At 38.1% G+C, this 21664-nt stretch overlaps 1 protein-coding gene across 1 annotated transcript in view; it reads right to left on the reverse strand.

Moving 5' to 3' along the window:
* sns (sticks and stones) overlaps positions 1-21664 on the reverse strand; it is a 345229-nt gene that overhangs the window by 305178 nt on the left and 18387 nt on the right. The window contains exons 2-3 of the mRNA XM_069507275.1: positions 19813-20047; positions 4500-4649 (exon numbers count right to left, since the gene is read on the reverse strand). Of these exons, the coding sequence (XP_069363376.1) occupies positions 4500-4649; positions 19813-19852 (190 nt within the window). The 5' untranslated portion in view covers positions 19853-20047. The remainder of the gene's footprint in view (positions 1-4499; positions 4650-19812; positions 20048-21664) is intronic.

The following is a 21664-nucleotide window of genomic DNA, read 5'->3' on the forward strand; positions in this document are numbered from 1 at the left end:
ATGACGTAGGCATCCGCTAAGAAAGGATTTATGAAAATTCAACCCCTAAGGGGGTGAAATAGGGGTTTGAAATTTGTGAAGTCCACGCGGACGAAGTCGCGGGCATAAGCTAGTATAAAAATAAAAAAGTAAATGTGAAAGCAATCAGTACCCTTAATTATTTAAATCGCTTTAAAAATTCCTTAAATGGGTCGGTAATACCTGCATTTACCTTATAGCCTGATCGCTCAGATATGTCCCATACGTCTGAATAAATGAATCTGAATGGCTTATACCTCGCGCCAAGCGAAACATAATAGCTACTTATATTACCTGGATCCGTCTACACCGTGTCTCAATCAATCGCTCCAGAGTTTCTCGTTTATTTGTATACCCATTGTCTCTTCTGATTGGGGTGCCTATGCTCTGATCACATAGAAACGTCAAATTGTGTAAACAACTCTTTCTTGGAGACATTGCAGAATAAGCTTACCTTAATTTTTATACCATTCATGATTCAATAGATCAGTCAAGGTCATTATCATGATCAATATATCACTGGGCCACTACTGAGCACGCATTTCCGAGCATCTCAGATGAAAAGAGTTAAGGCCATAGTCTGCCCCGCTGGCCCAGACAGCGCGGTGGTGGACTATTGCCTTAGCCCTTCTTATGTTGTTATCCGAGAGAAGATCTGAACACATTAAGTGCGCCGTCTATCGGTGATGATGGTCACAATGGTGACCTATATATATAGATTTTTTATCGATTAGGCTTAAATGCTATTATTGGTTTGTTTGGAAGTTTCTAAGCGGTCAGACTGTAGTCAAAATTGAAAGGCTTCATATTCTTTGTTAGATAACCCTTTGATGGGAGATATCTCGGGATGTTTTCAATGGACACCGAGCACGCTTGCGAGTTGCGACGTGCTTATATTGTTCCACTCTTCCATGGTGTTGGGGTTCCTTCTTTATAGGGTAGGTGCTTGAATGGTAACCTCGCACCGGAAAGACCTCTTGGGCGGCGCAGGACCGCAGCATGTGGAAGTACCTACAAGAGACCTACCTATATCCAGCAGTGGACATCTATCGCTTGACGATTATGAGATAAAATTGGTTTATAAGTCCCGCAAATTGCTAATGCGCGTGGGCGCCATTTTAGTGACGTCAGTACTTGAGTGAAGTTCCGAGCTGATGGTTTATTTTTATTTCGGCTGACGTCAAAATGAGGTCATTTCGAGACATAGTTCCAGCGCAAGAGCAATTTGCGGGACTTTTACTTTAATGCTGTAATTGTGCTTGTTTGGAAATTTCTAAGCGGTCAGACTGTAGTGAAAATTGGAAGGGTTCATTTTCTTTGTCAGTAACCCTTTGATGGGAGATATCTCGGGATGTTTTCAATGGACACCGACCGCTTCCGACGTGCTTTAAGGAAGTTGTTTTCATATTGTTTAACTCTTTCATGGTGTTGTTTTTGTTTAATTTTGACTGAATAAAGAGCCAATCTTATTCATCTCCTTCTTCTATATCATCATCATGATCAACCCATCGCCGGCTCACTACAGAGCACGGGTCTCCTCTCAGACTGAGAAGGGTTTTGGCCATGTGCGGATTGGTAGATTTCACACACCTTTTGAGAACAATGGTGGGAGAACTCTCAGGCATGCAGGTTTCCTCACGATGTTTTCCTTCACCGGTCTTCTTCTATATAATTATATAAAAGGAAAAGCTGACGGACGGACTGACTGACTGAATGATCTATCAACGCACAGCTCAAACTATTGGAGGGATCGGGCTCAAGATAGACAGACAACCTTTTGCATTTGTAGTATTAATATGGATTTCCCTACAAATCGACCAGGAATTAAATTAAGACCTCCCATTATAAGGCCCTAGCATTCCCCACTATGTCAGGGAGGTGGTCAAAATACAATCTTAGTCAGCGACAGGTCGAGATGGCAATCGAGGTATGAGGCAGGGGGACGCCCCGCACACTCGCTCGTCACTCATGCTATCCCGCACCGGATTAGCACGGGGGCTGTGCTAGTGGGGAGTGCGGGGCGCGTCCCCATACCGATTACCATCTCGCCCTGTTGCGTACAGTAGTCGGCAGGAAATATTGTACATCGGCCTTTAGAAGAGATAGCGATTTCGTAGAGCGTTGTCTCTATCGTTGAGACCGACAAAACGCCACATAGGTATGAGTGACAGAGAAAACGCTCTACGAAGCCGCAATCTCGTTCTAAAGGCCGATAAACAATATTTCTTGCTGTTGTACTACTTATAGATTAAAAAGGACTTGTACTCAGTAAGCTTAGTATGAGATTTCATGTCTCACCAACGTTGATAGTATTCGAGTGTCGAAACATTTCCGCGTTATAGTAAATTTTAACTGCCTTGTTTTAAAGCTCAAGTTTGTCTACACAACTACAGCCAGCGCTCCAAGCGGAAACATTCGGAATTCAAATCAGTGGCATTGAATTTTTGACTTCAATAGAGCTTTTACATTTTTACTTCGCTACATATTTCTAGTTTGTACTATAAAGTGCTTATTAAGTGTTCACTTATTTACATTATATATCTATTGAATTTTGTGCGGGAGTTAGTTAGGTTAGTAATTACATTAAATTAAATTAAAATGATTTAGTTTGTTATGAAGTGGTTACAATTAAAGTATATATAATTCTAATCATGCTATACCTACATATTATTATTATTTAAACTTTTTTATTTCAGCCAAAAATTTACCAAACTTGTGTTGAAAATGATCTAATTGTACATATTTCTTATTATATACATCGCATGTCCGTACTAAAAATCTATCTAATTCAAGGCTCTTTAGGTCCATTTTACTTTGACGTTATTGTGTTTCAACTCTCGAATTGTAGCAACAGTGGTGAGACGGAGAATAGAATAGAATAGAATATATTTTTATTCAAGTAAACAATTTGACGATTCAAAAGCACTTGTAAAAGTTTACTTGTAAATCTTATACTAAGCGTACTGAGCAGTGTTTTGATAAACGACCCGCCAAAACTGATAACGGACAAGCGGCGATGTTGAACAGATTAAGAGGATATCCGAGATGAAAACTGCCAACGTACATTTTTTTGGGAAATATCAACTTTTTATAGTAGGTATGGATGGAGTAGGAGATAAGTGGCTAAACTACATATACATTTAAAATAAAAACCGGCCAAGTGCGAGTCAGGCTCGCGCAATGAGGGTTCCGTACTACAGTCGCATATTTTCGACATTTTGCACGATAATTCAAAAACTATGATGCATAAAAATACATAAAAATCTGTTTTAGAATGTACAGGTGAAGACCTTTCATATGATACCCCACTTGATATAGTCACTCACTTCCAAAGTTGAAAATACTAATTATTAGTTCATGACCACAATTTACCCTAAATTCACGGTTTTCAGATTTTTCCCCAAATGTCAGTTATAAGACCCACCTTTCTGCCAAATTTCATGATTCTAGGTCAACGGGAAGTACCCTGTAAGTTTCTTGACAGACAGACGGGCAGACAGACAGACAGACAACAAAGTGATCCTATAAGGGTTCCGTTTTTCCTTTTGAGGTACGGAACCCTAAAAAAACGATTTTTCTACGATGACCGTGTGAAATCTAAATATATAAAAGAAAAATGTGACTGACTGACTGATCTATCAACGCACAGCTCAAACTACTGGACAGTTCGGGCTGGAGGAGTGAGAAGGGTTCGCGATCATTGCTGTCAAACGTCACACGTAACAGCGGCTAGAGAGAGACAGCAATAGCCACAAAGCAAAATAAGAAGAAGAATAGAGACAGCAAATGAACTGTCGCATTTCTACTGCTGTCGCGTTGCTGTCGCTACTTCAACGTTTTACGTAATCACCCCGCCGATTAGGCGGACGTCCTAAACACTGGGCTATCACAGCTTTAAACTAGACTAGACTTAAACTAGACTAGACAACCATCGAATCCAACTCGGTTGGGCAGCGTTCAGGAAGCTTCGAGATGTCTTCTTGTCCAAAATTCCTCAGTGCTTGAAGACCAAAGTCTTCGAACAGTGCGTGTTGCCAGTGATGACATATGGATCCGAGACATGGTCGCTAACTATGGGCCTCATAAGAAAACTCAGAGTCACTCAGCGGGCGATGGAGAGAGCTATGTGCGGAGTTTTTCTACGTGATCAATGAGGAAATGAGGAGATCCGTAGGAGAACTAGAGTAACCGACATAGCTCAACGGGTTGCGAAGCTGAAGTGGCAATGGGCAGGGCACATAGTTCGTGCAACCGATAGACGTTGGGGTCCCAAGGTGCTAGAATGGCGACCTCGCACCGGAAGACGCAGCGTTGGAAGACCCCTCACTAGCTGGACGGACGAGATCAGACAAGTCGCAAGGGAGCCGCTGGATCCAGGCGGCGTAATACCGTGGCGTGTGAAGTCCCTACAAGAGGACTATGTCCAGCAGTGGACGTCTATTGGTTGATGATGATGATGATGAGACTTAAAGTAGACTTACCGAGAGCAAATCCATCCTTAGCCCACTGCACTTGGCCCCCCAAGTTGGCCACAGCACACTCCAGTACCGCTTCAGAGCCTTCTTGCACTCGCAGACTCCTCGGTGCCACTCTGAAGTACTGCTGTTGACCACCACTGACCGACGAGAGTGCTGTAATAAAAGTAAAAGTATATTAGCACTAGCTTATGCCCGCGACTTCGTCCGCGTGGACTACACACATTTTAAACCCCTATTGAACACCATTAGGGTTGATCTTTAACTATGAGATTTTAACGTAAGAGCTTAATAAAATATGTCATACTGCTAATAACAAAAATATCTTTATAAACAATATCGACAACTTCAAAATTGACAGACTTTCATACAAACTTCAAACTCCTATTTTACCCTATTAGGGGTTGAATTTTGAAAAAACCTTTCTTAGCGGATGCCTACGTCACATTAGCTATCTGCATGCTGAACTTCAGCGTGATCCGTCCAGTAGTTTGAGCTGTGCGTTGATAGATCAGTCAGTCAGTCAGTCAGTCAGTCAGTCAATTTTTCCTTTTATATATATAGAAAGACTAGCTTATGCTCGCGACTTCGTCCGCGTGGACTACAAAATTTCAAAACCCTATTTCACCCCCTTGGGAGTTGAATTTTCAAAAATCCTTTCTTAGCGGATGCCTACGTTATAATAGCTATCTGCATGCCAAATTTCAGCCCGATCCGTCCAGTAGTTTGAGCTGTGCGTTGATAGATCAGTCAGTTAGTCAGTCATTCAGTCAGTCAGTCACCTTTTCCTTTTATATATTTAGATTAGGAATTGATTCATCAACATGTGACTGTCATAATCAATTTTTTTTAAAGAATATCAGCCAAGTTTGTCATGTTGACTAATATTTCCCTTTCCCCTCCAACTAAGCGTATAACTTGTGTTAGGAGTAGGTTCGACGCTGAATTTAGAAATATTAGCTGACTACCCTGCAAGAAAACGTTAAAAAAGAGTTAAAAAAACATTTTTGAATACATATTATACAGATGTCATATTGATTTTTTTAGAAAGTTATTACCAGTGTCACTCGGGAGGATGTATGAATTCTAACGATAGGTATATTATGCAAGATATATACCGAAACATATAGTTATATGAGAATAGCCTTAACCGCGACGCGTTGCGAGCTGTATCCCTGTGAAAAAGAACCCCGGATGGGTTCGAAACTAGTCGCGCTTACGTCGACTAATCACTGAATACAGCCGGGAGCAACTAACTATATTTACAGTAACAAGCTAATAAAAAAGAAGTATTTCCAATTACAAAAAAAGCTGTAAAATTGAAACTCCAGCCTGTCCATCCAATCGAATGGATTCTGAGTGTATCCGATCTGTCCCGCCGGAGATTTCAATTGTCCCCCGTAATCGCATCAGTGAGCCTAGTACGAGATACGAATACGAGATTAACATTTCACCAAAGTCGATAGTATTCGAGCATCGAAACTGAATAGCGTCAGAGTAAAATGGATCTAAACATCACTGATTTAAAGACGAAAATTTAGTACGGCTGATTTTAACTTCACAAGGTTTCCGCTTGGCTTTAGATGTGTGGACGAACTTGGAAACAAGGCTATTAAAGTCCATTTTACATAAACGCTTAAGTGTTTCGACGCTCGAATTTAGTCAACGTTGGCAGAGTGAACTAAAGTGAGAGAACTCTCGATTTGACCCTGAATCGACGATAAGTCAAATATTAGGCTATGGTGCCTTAGGGCTGCCTAGCGTCAAAAATGTACTAACTCTGGACGCTTGTCTGTGACGTCGAAGCCTCGACGTTTTGTTAGATGTTTCCTTACTGTCGTTAACTGTGAACGTTGGTGAGACGTAAACATGTCATACTAAGCCTGCCGGTTGTGCCTTTTTACAGTATCGGAGGGTAATTAACGGCTAATATGGACGAAATCCAATTTTTCCACTCTGAAACCTTTTTAGTTTGAGAACTTAGGTAGTCGCTACTTTATTACTGAAAGCCAGTCTATTTTTTCAGTACAAAAGTTTATTTTTAGGGTTCCGTACCTCAAAAGGAAAAACGGAACCCTTATAGGATCACTTTGTTGTCTGTCTGTCTGTCTGTCTGCCAAGAAACCTACAGGGTACTTCCCGTTGACCTAGAATCATGAAATTTGGCAGATATATCTTATAGCTGACATTTGGGGAAAAAATCTGAAAACCGTTAATTTAGGGTTAGATCACACAAAAAAAAAAAATTGTGGTCATGAACTAATAATTAGTATTTTCAACTTTCGAAGTGAGTGACTATATCAAGTGGGGGTATCATATGAAAGGTCTTCACTTGTACATTCTAAAACAGATTTTTATTTATTTTTATGCATCATAGTTTTTGAATTATCGTGCAAAATGTCGAAAAAATACGACCTTAGTACGGAACCCTCATTGCGCGAGCCTGACTCGCACTTGGCCGGTTTTACCTTAATAGATTTATCGACATAAAGTGGTGTACGACGGAACGTGATATTGACGTTGGAAAAGTTTTAATTTTATTTGAAAGGCCGTCGTCATTTGAAGAATGTTTTAGTCGAAAAACTTACTATTACTATTTTAACTTACTTACAATTTTTTTTGATAGAGATAACGAGCAAACGAGCAGGCGGGTCACCTGATGTTAAGTGATTACCGCCGCCCATGAACATTTGCAGCACCATAGGAACCGCTGATGCGTTGCCGGCCTTTCAGGAATTTGTTGGTCCGTTATGTTGTAATCTAAAGGGAACACAGCCGAAGGGAGTTTTTTTTTCTTTAAACAAAATTAGCCATGTTAAATGACTAATATGACTACCCGTTGAGCTATTGAGGCTCTATTGTAGTTGATTCCACAGTTCGCATTCTATTCAAAAGGTGCTGGAATCTCAAAAGGACATAACTTCGAAAAGTTAGACATGCCCGGGATCGAACCTAGGGCATTTAAACAGGAGGCCAACGTCTTAACCACTAGGCTATCACTACTTTTAATATTAAATGAAAAATCTATCAGAAACTGGGTTACATATATTTTTCCTTCATCGCCCCATGCATATGTATAAGGTCGTCGGTTCAGAAGCATCTCACGTCCACTTTCGAGGGCACTTAGCCCACGCGAGGGCAGACATCTCGTGTTATACGTCTTTATATTCATTATTATGTACACACGTGCCTCGAACTTACCACGTTGTTTTAATTTTGCTATGAATTCAAGGCCAATATGCGATACCTAATGTGGTGATACATATAAAATTTAATAGTCTTTAATTAGTGGGCTGATTTGTATACGGGGACGACATAATCGCTAAGCGATAAAGCCCTGGCTAAAAATAAAGATAAAAAAATAGAAGCATTAATTTTGTTGCCTGTGACATCATACACCTTTGAGAACATAGTGGAATAGTCTATCAGACATTAAGGCTCAAAAAGCACAACTCCGAAAAATTTATCGTGCCCAGGATCGAACCTTGGACACTAGAATAGGAGGCCAATGTCTTAATATGTAGGCTATCACCACTTTTAATATGAAATGAAAAATGTATCAGAAAATGGGTTACATATATTTTTCCTTCATCGCCCCATGCATATGTATTAGGGCGTCGGTTCAGAAGCATCTCACGTCCCCTTTCGAGGGCACTTAGCCCACGCGAGGGCAGACATCTCGTGTGATACGTCTTTATATTCATTATGTACACACGTGCCTCGAACTTACCACGTTGTTTTAATTTTGCTATGAATTCAAGGCCAATATGCGATACCTAATGTGGTGATACATATAAAATTTAATAGTCTTTAATTAGTGGGCTGATTTGTATACGGGGACGACATAATCGCTAAGCGATAAAGCCCTGGCTAAAAATAAAGATAAAAAAAATAGAAGCATTTATTTTGTTGCCTGTGACATCATACACCTTTGAGAACATAGTGGAATAGTCTATCAGACATTTAGGCTCAAAAAGCACAACTCCGAAAAATTTATCGTGCCCAGGATCGAACCTTGGACACTAGAATAGGAGGTCAATGTCTTAATATGTAGGCTATCACCACTTTTAATATGAAATGAAAAATGTATCAGAAAATGGGTTACATATATTTTTCCTTCATCGCCCCATGCATATGTATTAGGGCGTCGGTTCAGAAGCATCTCACGTCCCCTTTCGAGGGCACTTAGCCCACGCGAGGGCAGACATCTCGTGTGATACGTCTTTATATTCATTATTATGTACACACGTGCCTCGAACTTGCAAAGTTGTTTTAATTTTGCGGTGAATTCTAAGCTGCTTTGAAGATAGACTTCTGTGAGTAGTAGCTGACGAAGTCGCAGGCGTCATCGTTATTAACCACGGAACAGAAAAAACAGTTTTTTCTGTTCCGTGTTATTAACCCATCGCCGGCTCACTACAGAGCACGGGTCTCCTCTCAGAGTGAGTTGACCATAGTCTACCATGCTGGCCAAGTGCGAATCCACAGACTTAATACACCTTAAAGAACATTATGGAGAACTCTCAGGCATGCAGGTTTAAAGCAAATGATATTTAATAACTTAAAATGCACAAAACTCCGAAGAGTTAGAGGTGCGTGCCCGGGATCGAAGCCCCGACCTCCGATTAGGAGATATCCTAACCCCCAGGCTATCACAGCTTTACAGAACAGGCATCAGCTAGTACAAGTACTAGCGGTGGACCGAAAAATCAAAGAGTTCCCACTGGATTTCTAAAAACCTAGATCTACGCGGACGAAGTCGCAGGCATCAGCAGTACTTAATGCTAGAAATGAAACGTTTCACGAAAAATCACTGAAAATTCCGAAAAAGAGCCTCAATAGCTCAACCGGTAAAGGAGTGGACTGAAAACCGAAAGGTCGACGGTTCAAACCCCGCCCGTTGCACTATAATTGTCGTACCTACTCCTAGCACAAGCCTGACGCTTAGTTGGAGAGGAAAGGGGAATATTAGTCATTTAACATGGCTAATATTCTTTTATAAAAATAAAAAAATAAATTGTTTTTATAATTTTGCAAATGTTACACGTTTCAAAACTCGGACGTGGGATACTTTTTATCCCGAAAAATTAAAATGTTCCCACGGGATTTTTTCGATAAAAACCTAAAGCCTACTTCTGCCGCGTGGGCAGAAGTCGCGGGCATCATCTATAGTTAATTACTGACTGATAAGATACTAGGACGAAGAAAAAGAAAAAGAATCAAAAAGGGATCATGCAAATTATGCAGCAAAACTTTTTAATGCAAGAAAAATGAGGGTATAAAGCGTTGATTTCTTAAAGGAAAAGGAAAGGAAAAGGGGAAGACAAAGAACACTTCATCGGCTAATACTATAGGAGGCGAGTGGGCGCCGAGAGGTTCTTATAAGGCGACGCGACAAACTCTACAGGGGTGAATGCTCCTGGCGGTTTGTGTGGTACATTTCATTGGAAAATGGCGAGCAATAAAGTGATAGTGAAATTAAAGTGAGATGAAAGTGAAAAGCGTTGAATTCTCAAGGAAAATGGGAGATATGGAACTCTTTATCGGCTAATACTATAGGAGGCGTGAAAGACAGACAGACAGATCGACACCGAGGTGTCCCGCTTTTTACTCAATAACAGGCACTTATGAGCATTTTGAGTATCGAACACTAACAAAAATGGCTGAAATAAAAACCGCTCGCGCTCCTAACTCGTCATAAAACATAGTTTACACTGTGAGCCTTAAGCGCGGGATTCACATGGCACAAGTACGCTCAAATTAACCAGTCTGTTTGTTATTTCAACTGTCACTCGCGTGTACACGGGCTTACACAATTCCGTAAATTTTCCGACTAAAATATACGTGAAAGACAGACAGACAGATCGACACTGAGGTGTTCCGTGTTTTACTTATTAACAGGCAATTATAAGCGTTTTGAGTATCGAACACTATAGTCGACGAATTTTAAACTGAGTCATCGAGTTATCTGTCTGTTTCGCTCGCACTTACAGGTGGTAGGTAAGTAGGACTAAAACAAAAATTTCTGAAATAAAAACCGCTCGCGCTCCTAACTCGGCCCGTCGTCATAAAACATAGTTTACACTGTCAGCCTTAAGCGCGGGATTCACATGGCACAAGCACGCTCAAATTAACCAGTCTGTTTGTTATTTCAATTGTCACTCGCGTGTGTACACGGGCTTACGCGTCTCCGTAAATGACAGGATTTAAAAAAAAATTCTTTGGAATATCAAACACGTGTGCATGAAAAAAAAATTTTAAACTATACGACGTATATTTTTAACCGACTTTAAAAAAAATATTATTAAGTACCTATATATTATTATTAATTGATTCCGGATTGACCGATTTTAATGCTGTTTTTAGGGTCCGTACCTCAAAAGGAAAAACGGAACTCTTATAGGATCACTTTGTTGTCTGTCAAGAAACCTACAGGGTACTTCCCGTTGACCTAGAATCATGAAATTTGGCAGGTATGTAGGTCTTATAGCAGACATTAGGGGAAAAATCTGAAAAACTGTAATTTGTGGTTACATCACAAGAAAAAAATTAAAATGTGTTCATGAACAAATATTGCTATTTTCGACTTCCAAAGTAAGATTGCTATAACAAGTGGGGTATCATATGAAAGGGCTTTACTTGTACATTCTAAAACAGATTTTTATGTATTTGTAGGCATAATAGTTTTTTAAAAAAATGCCCGCTGCGCTGTTTTTAACCGACTTCAAAAATTCAAAAAACGAGACTCAATTTTCGTCCGTTTCGGTTCTAATTTGATGGTTTGACCGATGTGAATGCAGGTTTTTTTGTCGCCCAAAAGAGTTCCCGATAATTACTATGGCCTCGTTAGTCGTTACAATTCAAAATTACATACACATACTATATTTTAAAAGCGTAACTAACTCAATAACCAAACGTTTCATTTCCACGTCAAAAAGCATATTTTAAAACATCAAGCTAAAATGAAAAACAGTTAACTAAATAATTATTTTTGCACGCTCTAAAAAACCTAGAAAAATTTATTTTATATTTCGAAATTCGAACAACCAGTGTTACGGAAGCTAAAAATGTTTTCCGGATCATAATTCGAAAATCAAAAAGCTCTGTATATTTTTACACGACCAACCGGCGCGCGGCAAATTCCTATGATTTAAACGCGACATCCCGAACGAAACAAAAGCATATCGATTTTATCCCAGCACTAGTGGGCTCTTTCGATTAAATCGACGTGGACCACAACGAGTTCTAAATTCAAACGCTATAAGAGGCTGTATACAGCTCCCGTTTTTATTAACTAGTAACTAGAAATGGACTATTTCACAGGTAGCACGTGAAAAATCATGTGTAAAGCTTTTTCATAAAATCCTTGCTAAATTTGGCAAATTCCTATGATTTAAACGCGACATCCGGGATGGGAAACAAAAGCATATCGATTTTATCGCAGCACTAGTGTAATAAAATCTCATATAACTTTCGATTAAATCGATGTGGACCACAACGCGTTCTAAATTCAAAAGCTGTAAGAGGTACCCGCTCCCGTTTGTACTAACTAGTAACTATCGATGATGTTCACATCACTAGTTTCTGGTCAATATTCTTTCTATTCCAATTTCGATTCTATTCTTAACAGTTTAGGTTGAATTCCGTTTGTCTTTCTTTCAGTGAATTCTTTATAGTGACTCTGACAATTTATTTTATGAATATTAAAACTTTTTAATATAAGGTCTATTTTATGTACGTCTTTGATATGGATATAAGAGGAATTCTTTGCGAGCTTTGTCAACGTGTCTTATTATTTTATTAAAATATATATTTTTAACTTTATTGTGTAGATCACAAGGTTTCTTTTGGCATGTCTGTTGTTTGTAATAGGTTCTTTATAGGAGGAGTTCCCGGTCGATAATGATGTGCGTTCTTTCTTGTAATAACAGGTACCAGTACGAGTATAATCTCGTCTAGTAAAACGTATCACGGAATGTTTATTGGGTATTTTTCATGTCAGTCTTTTTTCTAGACACAAATTATAGTACCTGATTCTTTTTAATGTAAAGATCTATTTTAAAAACCAGTTTGTTTGATTTGTTTTCATTGTAGTAGCACGTCAAAAGTAGTAATGACCTAAAGTAAGAATCTAAATATATAAAAGGAAAAGGTGACTGACTGACTGACTGATCTATCAACGCACAGATCAAACTACTGGACGGATCGGGCTGAAAGTTTGCATGCAGATAGCTATTCTAGCGTAGGCATCCGCTAAGAACTTTTTATTGAAAATTCAAGGGAGTGAAATAGGGGTTTGAAATTTGTGTAGTCCACGCGGACGAAATCGCGAGCATAGCCTAGTCCTTGAATAAAACTCAATTTTTCCATTTGAATAAATGGTAATCTAGTTAGCAGATACATATTTATTAAAGACTTGTCCAGCGAGGAGATTCACTAACACAGTGTCTTAAACTGATAGATAGATAGAAAGAAATACTTTATTGCATACAAAAAAAATTACATAACATCACAAAAACAAAGAAACTAAAACTAAAAAAAAAAATTTTATGCAAAGGCGGCCTTATTGCTCACAGCAATCTCTACCAGGCAACCATTGGTGAAAGGAGAAACTAGGTGTGTTGGATAGTACTTACACGCAATACAGAGAAATGTAGTAGTATATTTTATAATCTAATTAAACTGAACGATATCAGAGCTCGTTTGACATTGGTTGGTTCTACATTGCTGCTTCTAAGAGTGATATCAAAATAACTTTGCGAAGAAAACTTTCGGCAAGAATTAAGTAGGTAAGTAGGTATTTCAGTATTTTCAAAAATTCCACTCGAGCGAAGCCAGGGCGGGTTAGCTAGTTCTTTATATGTTTTCGCTAGCGTAAAAAAATAAACTTGTGATATTAGGCAAAAAACTCGAGATTCAGCTGAAGATAGGAATAAATTGATCTCTATGAAAATACGAAAGCGCCGGATGACGTCGTAAACTTTACTTTACAAAGAAAAAAGTCGGCAAAACATCGACGCAAGGGAAAAGTTTGGCTCCATTGACATTGGGCGTTATGTTACAGTTACATAAAAGACAATTTCTGGTGGGAGGCTTCGGCCGTGGCTAGTTACCACCCTACCGGCAAAGCCGTGCCGCCAAGCGATTTAGCGTTCCGGTACGATGCCGTGTAGAAACCAAAGGGGTATGGGTTTAATAAAAACTGCCATACCCCTTCCAGGTTAGCCCGCTATCATCTTAGACTGCATCATCACTTACCACCAGGTGAGATTGCAGTCAAGGGCTAACTTGTATCTGAATAAAAAAAAAAAAAAAAAAAAAAAAACTTCCGACAAATAATTGAATAGGTATATTACTGTCAACATAAAAAAAGACCCAATAATTTAGTCTTGTTTGTACTATGAAAAAGCGATAAATTTTTCAAGAGATTTTTTTAGAGCCTCGATAGCTCAACGGTTAAAGGATCGGACCGAAAACCGAAAGGTCGCCGGTTCAAATACCACCCGTTGCACTATTGTACCGTACCTACTCCTAACACAAGCTTTACGCATAATTGGAGGGGAAAGACTTCTTAAAAAAAAAAGCAGAAAAAGCGTATTTGCTTAAATTATTTATTTACTTTCTCATAGCATATTCTGTTCGGGCTTCGAAATATTTCAATTTTTTAAATTATTAGTTTTCTCTTAAAATTAACACTTAACCTTCTTGTTATTTTTACTTAGTTTCACGAATATATTAACAACAAAATCGATTAGGTATTAACCATGAAACAGAGTAATAATTTTTACTCTGTTTCACTATTTAATGAAACTTTGCAAGTAAAACAATAAAAAACAATTATAGGTTTTTGTTTCTTCTTCGAACTATATTATTTCGCTTCACTAGAACCCGAGATGCACACACCAAGACAGTTTCACCCAAATTCCATAAGAGCCAAGCCAAGCACAACAATAATTTTTAAACACAAAATCGTACCGTAATGGATAATGGAAACGGATATCAAGGAATATACCGATCTCGGCAAGTTTTTTTCAGTATTTAGCCTCGTTGGAAGTTTTTTAAGTCAATTACGTTGACATCCCGACGATATTGATTAGGTTAGCTAAGAGCGAGTCTCTAACTGATACATGGTTCCGTACTATTTATGCGTTTAGTTTCTTGGTAACGGACAGAACCCTAATGTCTTGAGGCTCAGACAATGGGGCCGATTCTCTTGTAACAATCTCTAATCTAAACTAAATTATATATACTATACCGGTTGAGCCTCAATAGCTCAACCGGTATATAAAAATAACAGGTCTTAATCTAGTGCTATCATTTTCCGCAAGCAACATTATGAAAAGAATAGCAATAGATTTAGACGTGCCACTTTATTTTACGCACACGAGACATTTTAGTTTAGAGGTCGTGACATATTATGTGTAATTATTTAACCAATTACAACAATAGCGATTGTAGTAATGTTACAATCACACGACTTTGTACAATGGGGCCGAAGAGTTTTGTTTTAAGTATGTACTTTATTCAAAAACTTAACACTTGAACTCACTTGACTGAACAGAATTCATACATTTAACAGATAATGTCAATCATTTTGACATGTTCAGACTATGTTGGTGGTAAGATAAAGCATTGAGAAATTACTGACACACAAACAAACTCGACATTTCTTATCTTTTCTTCAAATAGGTCATATAAATATTTTGTTTTTAGGGTTCCGTACCTCAAAAGGAAAAACGGAACCCTTATAGGATCACTTTGTTGTCTGTCTGTCGGTCTGTCAAGAAACCTACAGGGTACTTCCCGTTGACCTAGAATCATGAAATTTGGCAGGTAGGTGGGTCTCTTATAGCTGACATTCGGGGAAAAATCTGAAAACCGTAAATTTGTGTGTACATCACACAAAAAAATTAAATTGTGGTCATGAACTAATAATTAGTGTTTTCATTTTTGAAGTATGATAACTACATATATCAAGTGGGGTATCATAAGAAAGGTACATTCTGAAACAGATTTTTATTTATTTTTATGCATCATAGTTTTTGAATTATAGTGCAAAATGTCGAAAAAATACGACTGTAGTACGGAACCTTCATTGCGCGAGCCTGACTCGCACTTGGCCGGTTTTTTTAGGCAAAAATTGAGTTCACGGTAACTAACTTTCACAAAAAAATGACCAACAACGTTCTACAGAAAGAGAAAAAAAAAAACCAGTGACGGATGAAAAATTATGAAAAAATCATTAAAAAATTCATATCTCCTAAACTACTGAAAATCGCAAATCACCCCTATGTAAGGTATTTAATTAATATTTCTTTTAGACGTCACATCTCCGGCCACCCTGTATATAGATGTAGTATGGAATTATAGATTAACCAATTATAATAATAAGTAACAAATAATAGTGAATTACTATCTATTAGTGCTCGTAATAGAAAAGAATAAATCAACATAGTAACTAGTGAAGTGTATTCAATCATACTCGAGCGAGCCGAGAGCCGCGAATCCCGGATAGCTGAAATCGGCCATCAGTCATCCGGGTAATTCCCGTATTAGCGCCCGGATACGACTACCTACTATGAAACATATCTATACACTATCCACAGATAGAAGTTAGTATATGGATCTCTGTTATGTAATCCCATACAAATGACAAAGACAAAAACTCAGTGGCCGTTAACCATTTTGTGACACCAACCAATCACAAACGAAACTATGTTATCTTTACTACTCTATTAGAGAAACAACGAAAATGTTTTCAATAAATATTCTAAATTCAATTCGAAAAGATTTGTTCGTGATTTACTCAAAATGGTTAAGACCCACTGAGATTTTTGTCTCTGTCATACTAACTTCTCTTCATGTATAGAGTAGGTAAAGTTATTCTAATGTTATAAATGCGAAAGTGTGCTTTTTCACGGCCTATCCGTTTAACCGATTTTGATGTAGCAAAAACGATAATGTATTTACTGATAAAACTAAATATGTATATAAAAGGAAAAGGTGACTGATTGACTGACTGACCTTTTCCTTTTATATTTAGATTTAAGGTTCGTACGCACCTGAGCGGCGCGGCGCGGCGCTTCAGTCCGACTGCAGAACGCTTCACCTCAGGCCGCTCGACGGTGCCTACCGCACTACAACTTCAGTACGCGGCACCTCGCGTCACTTGCGCGTCACTTTTATACCCGTTCGCGTACGAGCAACAACGTCGCAAGATGAGCGACAGTGAAGAGGATTTGATTATTATTTCTTTGTTGTGCAGAAGAAGAACGAATTATCGAAGAGAAAAAACCGGCCAAGTGCGAGTCAGGCTCGCGCAATGAGGGTTCCGTACTACAGTCGTATTTTTTCGACATTTTGCACGATAATTCAAAAAATATGATGCATAAAAATAAATAAAAATCAGTTTTTGAATGTACAGGTGAAGACCTTTCATATGATACCCCACTTGGTATAGTCACTCACTTCGAAAGTTGAAAATACTAATTATTAGTTCATGACCACAATTTAATTTTTTTTGTGTGATCTAACTCTAAATTCAGGGTTTTCAGATTTTTCCCCAAATGTCAGCTATAAGATCTACCTACCTGCCAAATTTCATGATTCTAGGTCAACGGGAAGTACCCTGTAGGTTTCTTGACACACAGACGGACGGACAGACAGACAGACAGACAGACAGACAGACAACAAAGTGATCCTATAAGAGTTCCGTTTTTCCTTTTGAGGTACGGAACCCTAAAATAGGGGTTCGAGATTTGTGTAGTCCACGCGGACGACGTCGCGGGCATAAGCTAGTATAATATAAACACAAGTACAACAATAGGTAGGCATATTTCCGAAACTATTAATTCTACCTAGATGAAGTAGGTAGGTATAATATGTACATAATATATTATAGTTATTTAATCAGGATTATTTTTACCATTGATGTTTTCTCATAACGCTCGGAGAGACATTTATACATTTAGACACTGGGAAGGGGGGAAGCCGACATCCTAGGGGTTGGGACCTTTGAGGATATACTTCTAAGAGCATGAGGAACACGTCATGTGCCAAAAATTAAACCTACGTTATTTATTTTGAGGTCTATCTTGCCGATTCTTGCCTGTACTTTAAATACCTAACAAGATGCGCGTGTATCTTATTCGAGCGACGTACGCATACTGAAGCGCCGCGCCGCGCCGCTGGGTATGTCGCACTAGCGTCACTGCACTGCGCGTCGCTTCGCTGCGCTTCAAAATATTCTCTCCAGCCGTGCCGCGCGGCAACGCGCGGTGAAGCGCTGTGCAGCGCCGCTCTAGTGCGATATGCGCCATACAAAATGATAGAAATGATATTTTGAAGCTCTGTGCCGCGACGTGCAGCTCGCTGAAGCGCCGCGCCGCGCCGCTCAGGTGCGTACAAACCTTTACAGTTAACTTTTCAGAAGCTGCTTACTATTCAAAATACAATTCATGACTATATTGAGTTGTTCGATCGTATCCTACTCAAAAATGCATAAATCAACACTGCTTTAAGCAGTTTACTTAGATGAATACAAAAATATAAAACCAGAAAATAAAAAATAAAATTTTACCCCGCGCGCAACCCAAAAACATTGTTTTAAAAATACACAAGACACTTCAAGCTCGCATTCAGAGTTTACAATACCTAACACTTGAAAGCATTAGTAATATTTTTAAAAGCGAAAAAAGGGGTCGGTCTTACCCCGCCGTTGTTTTGTTGTCAATTCCGAAACACCTGACATAACCTATGTACGTACCTGCCAAATTTCATGTTTCTAGGTCAGCGGGAAGTACCCTGTAGGTTTCTTGACAGACAGACAACAAAGTAATCCTATAAGGGTTTCATTTTTCCTTTTGAGGTAAGTAATCCTAAAAATGCATAAATCAACACTGCTTTAGTTTACTTAGACGAATACAAAAATATAAAACCAGAAAATAAAAAATAAATTTACCCCGCGCAACCCAAAAACATTGTTTTAAAAATACACAAGACACTTCAAGCTCTGCATTCAGAGTTTACAATACCTAACACTTGAAAGCATTAGTAATATTTTTAAAAGCGAAAAAAGGGGTCGGTCTTACCCCGCCGTTGTTTTATTGTTTCAATTCCGAAACACTTGACATAACAAAATGTTTTTCAACTGCGTTTTGTTTGTTCGAACAAATGTTGTGACTTTATAATTGAAGAACGATTGCTTGACTATTGAAATATTAATTAAACTTTTTTAAAAATTTATACTTAATTACTGTTTGAAATTAATTTAATTGGTGCAGGGGTGAGATTATTATACGTACAAAGTACCTATCTAAGTAAATTTGATAAATTTTAACGCAATAATGCAAAAGTTACCTACTCCTTTTGAAAAGCAAAACGTCTCGATTTGTTTCCCACTAGTGACTAGACATAATACAATATGAATTTAGTTTTAAAAAACCGGCCGAGTGCGAGTCAGGCTCGCGCAATTAGGGTTCCGTACTACAGTCGTATTTTTTCGACATTTTGCAGGATAATTCAAAAACTATGATGCATAAAAATAAATAAAAATCTGTTTTAGAATGCACAGGTGAAGACCTTTCATATGATACCCCACTTGATATAGTTACTTACTTCGAAAATTGAAAATACTAATTATTAGTTCATGACCACAATTTAATTTTTTTGTGTGATCTAACCCTAAATTCACGGTTTTTAGATTTTCCCCCAAATGTCAGCTATAAGATCTACCTACCTGCCAAATTTCATGATTCTAGGTCAGCGGGAAGTACCCTGTAGGTTTCTTGACAGACAGACAGACAGACAGACAACAAAGTGATCCTATAAGGGTTCCGTTTTTTCTTTTGAGGTACGGAAGCCTATAAACTGAAATGCCTAATTTTTTTAGCAGCACTAAGTGGAAAGCTAGACTTAAGTGTTTGAATAATAAATTCGAAAAAATTATAAAACAGACTTTTTTATAAATAGAGCATATTGCCAGCCAAGCAAATTGTTACTGACTTGGTCTATGGGTCATTTCTGCAATGAATTTTACTTATGAGTTACTAGCTTATGCTCGCTACTTCGTCAGCGTGGACTACACAAATTTCAAACCTCGATTTTCCCCCCTCAGGGATTGAATTTTCCAATATCCTTTCTTACGCATAGTAGATATTTGCATGCTCAATTTCATCCCGATCCGTCCAGTAGTTTGAGCTGTGCGTTGATAGATCAGTCGGTCAGCCAGTCACCTTTTCCTTTTATATATTTAGATATATATATATTTGAAGTATAGATAACCTAAATATTTACTTAGATAAGAAAGGGTTAAACTTACCACAAAAAATGGCGACCGCAATGCCTAATTTGGGATACATGATGGGAAAGTTCACAGCACATAGCGTTTCAACTGTCACTTATAAAATCACCTACACATTTTCACACTTCACTGTCAAAGTTTCACTTTTTTCTGCTTAATCTTTGGCTAATCACTAAACCGAACTAAACTAATTCACTAAATTTAACTTTTTAGTCATCGCATTGTGCCTTTTTCTGTCTGCATCAGCAAAATTCTGAAAAGAAGAAAAAAACTAAAATTAGAAACTTTCATACCAAGATCAAATTTCAAAGTTACGTACATGGGATTAAAAGTTCCATACAAATAACATGTATTTGAATCAGTGTAACTTTTAACGTCATAAGTACGGGACGGACAATCGGGGTGGGTTTTTAAAATCTGCAAATCCATGCGGACGACGTTGCGGGCATCATCTAGTGTCAGCAACACTGACTAAATTACTAGTTATTTTTAGCTTATTTTAAAGAATTGGTTTGAATTCAAAGTAATGATCAAGATTATCAATTTATTTATTGAAGTTAGTTTAATGAATTGGACATTTGACTCATCCGATGTCACGCAATTTGTGGCGGGGCAGCCATTTTGAATCGATTTGTATAAATGCGGGTGTTTGACCGTTTAGAAGGCAGTCTCGGTTCGACTCGAGACTCGACGACTATTAAATGCTTTTTGCGTTTAGGTCGCTATTTCAATCAAGTGGTTGCAATAGCATTTGTTCCCCGATCAAGTTAATATTTCAGTTAGGTTAGTTTAAAGACTAAAACTCTCGATAAGCATCTACGCGTTGTGATCCATATCCACGCGCAAGTTAATGTGAGAGGACATTTTAACTAAACTCATCTAAAAATACCCAATAAATAATTCGCCTGTTTTTCTGACTGACTCTTTTACTAGTATTTATTAATTTAAATAAAACTTCGTTTGTATGAGGCCCTCTCGAAAGGAAAGAGAAATTGAAAGATTTTTCAAAATAAACTTTTAAGAGCTAGCGCGCACCAGGGTGCGGTGAGTTGCAGTGCGTTTTAAAATCCACAAATTTGAATTTTAATGTATCAAAATCCGGTGCGGAATTAATCCCGCAGTGCGCGTACTTCTATGTAGTTCTATAGTTCACAGACTTTGCTGAAAAAAAAACGAACGGAAATTTTCCGTGGTGCGCGCTAGCACTTAGGTAAAAGGTCAGAAATCCGCATACCCTTCGTACCGAGAAGAACTAACAAGAAACTGGGCGGTTGATCTTTCCAAAGATTCGATGAGTTGGTTTAAGAGAAGACTCTTAAACGTATCAAAACTTATAAAATCATTATTTTGGGTTTTACTTCAGTGCCATCAAATAGAAAACTTCTCCCATATTTTTTGGTTAAGTACAATAAAGAAAATATGAAATATTTCGCCTATAAAAAGTAAATAAGTATTCCTTAAGTTAGGCGTAACCGTGCATCTTACACAGGTTTTATGAGTAAAAGAATACATTTCATACTTTCTTTTACGGTCAAAGTGATTTAACGTCGAAAAAAATTTATAACCCAAATGCAAAACTAGTAAAGAAAAGAAATAAAATCCATCTTAGGCCCGAAACATACAAAATGCGCGACGGACGTGTACAATGCGTCCATGGTTCCTTATGAGAAGTCTATTTGGAGCATATCTTAATAGTGAACGTATACTAACAATCTAAAAGGAATTATATCCCCAACCGGACGCACCCAAGATTAGCGTGTCATGTTTTCAGTAAATATACCAATTTCGGCGGTGTGTCAAAGTACATAAAGATGATTTTAATTTAAATAGTTATCAACAAGTCGTAATTTAAAAAAAAGACTTTCGTGCC

This window comes from Maniola hyperantus, chromosome 25 (assembly GCF_902806685.2).
Source record: "Maniola hyperantus chromosome 25, iAphHyp1.2, whole genome shotgun sequence".
In the NCBI taxonomy this organism is placed as follows: domain Eukaryota; kingdom Metazoa; phylum Arthropoda; class Insecta; order Lepidoptera; family Nymphalidae; genus Maniola; species Maniola hyperantus.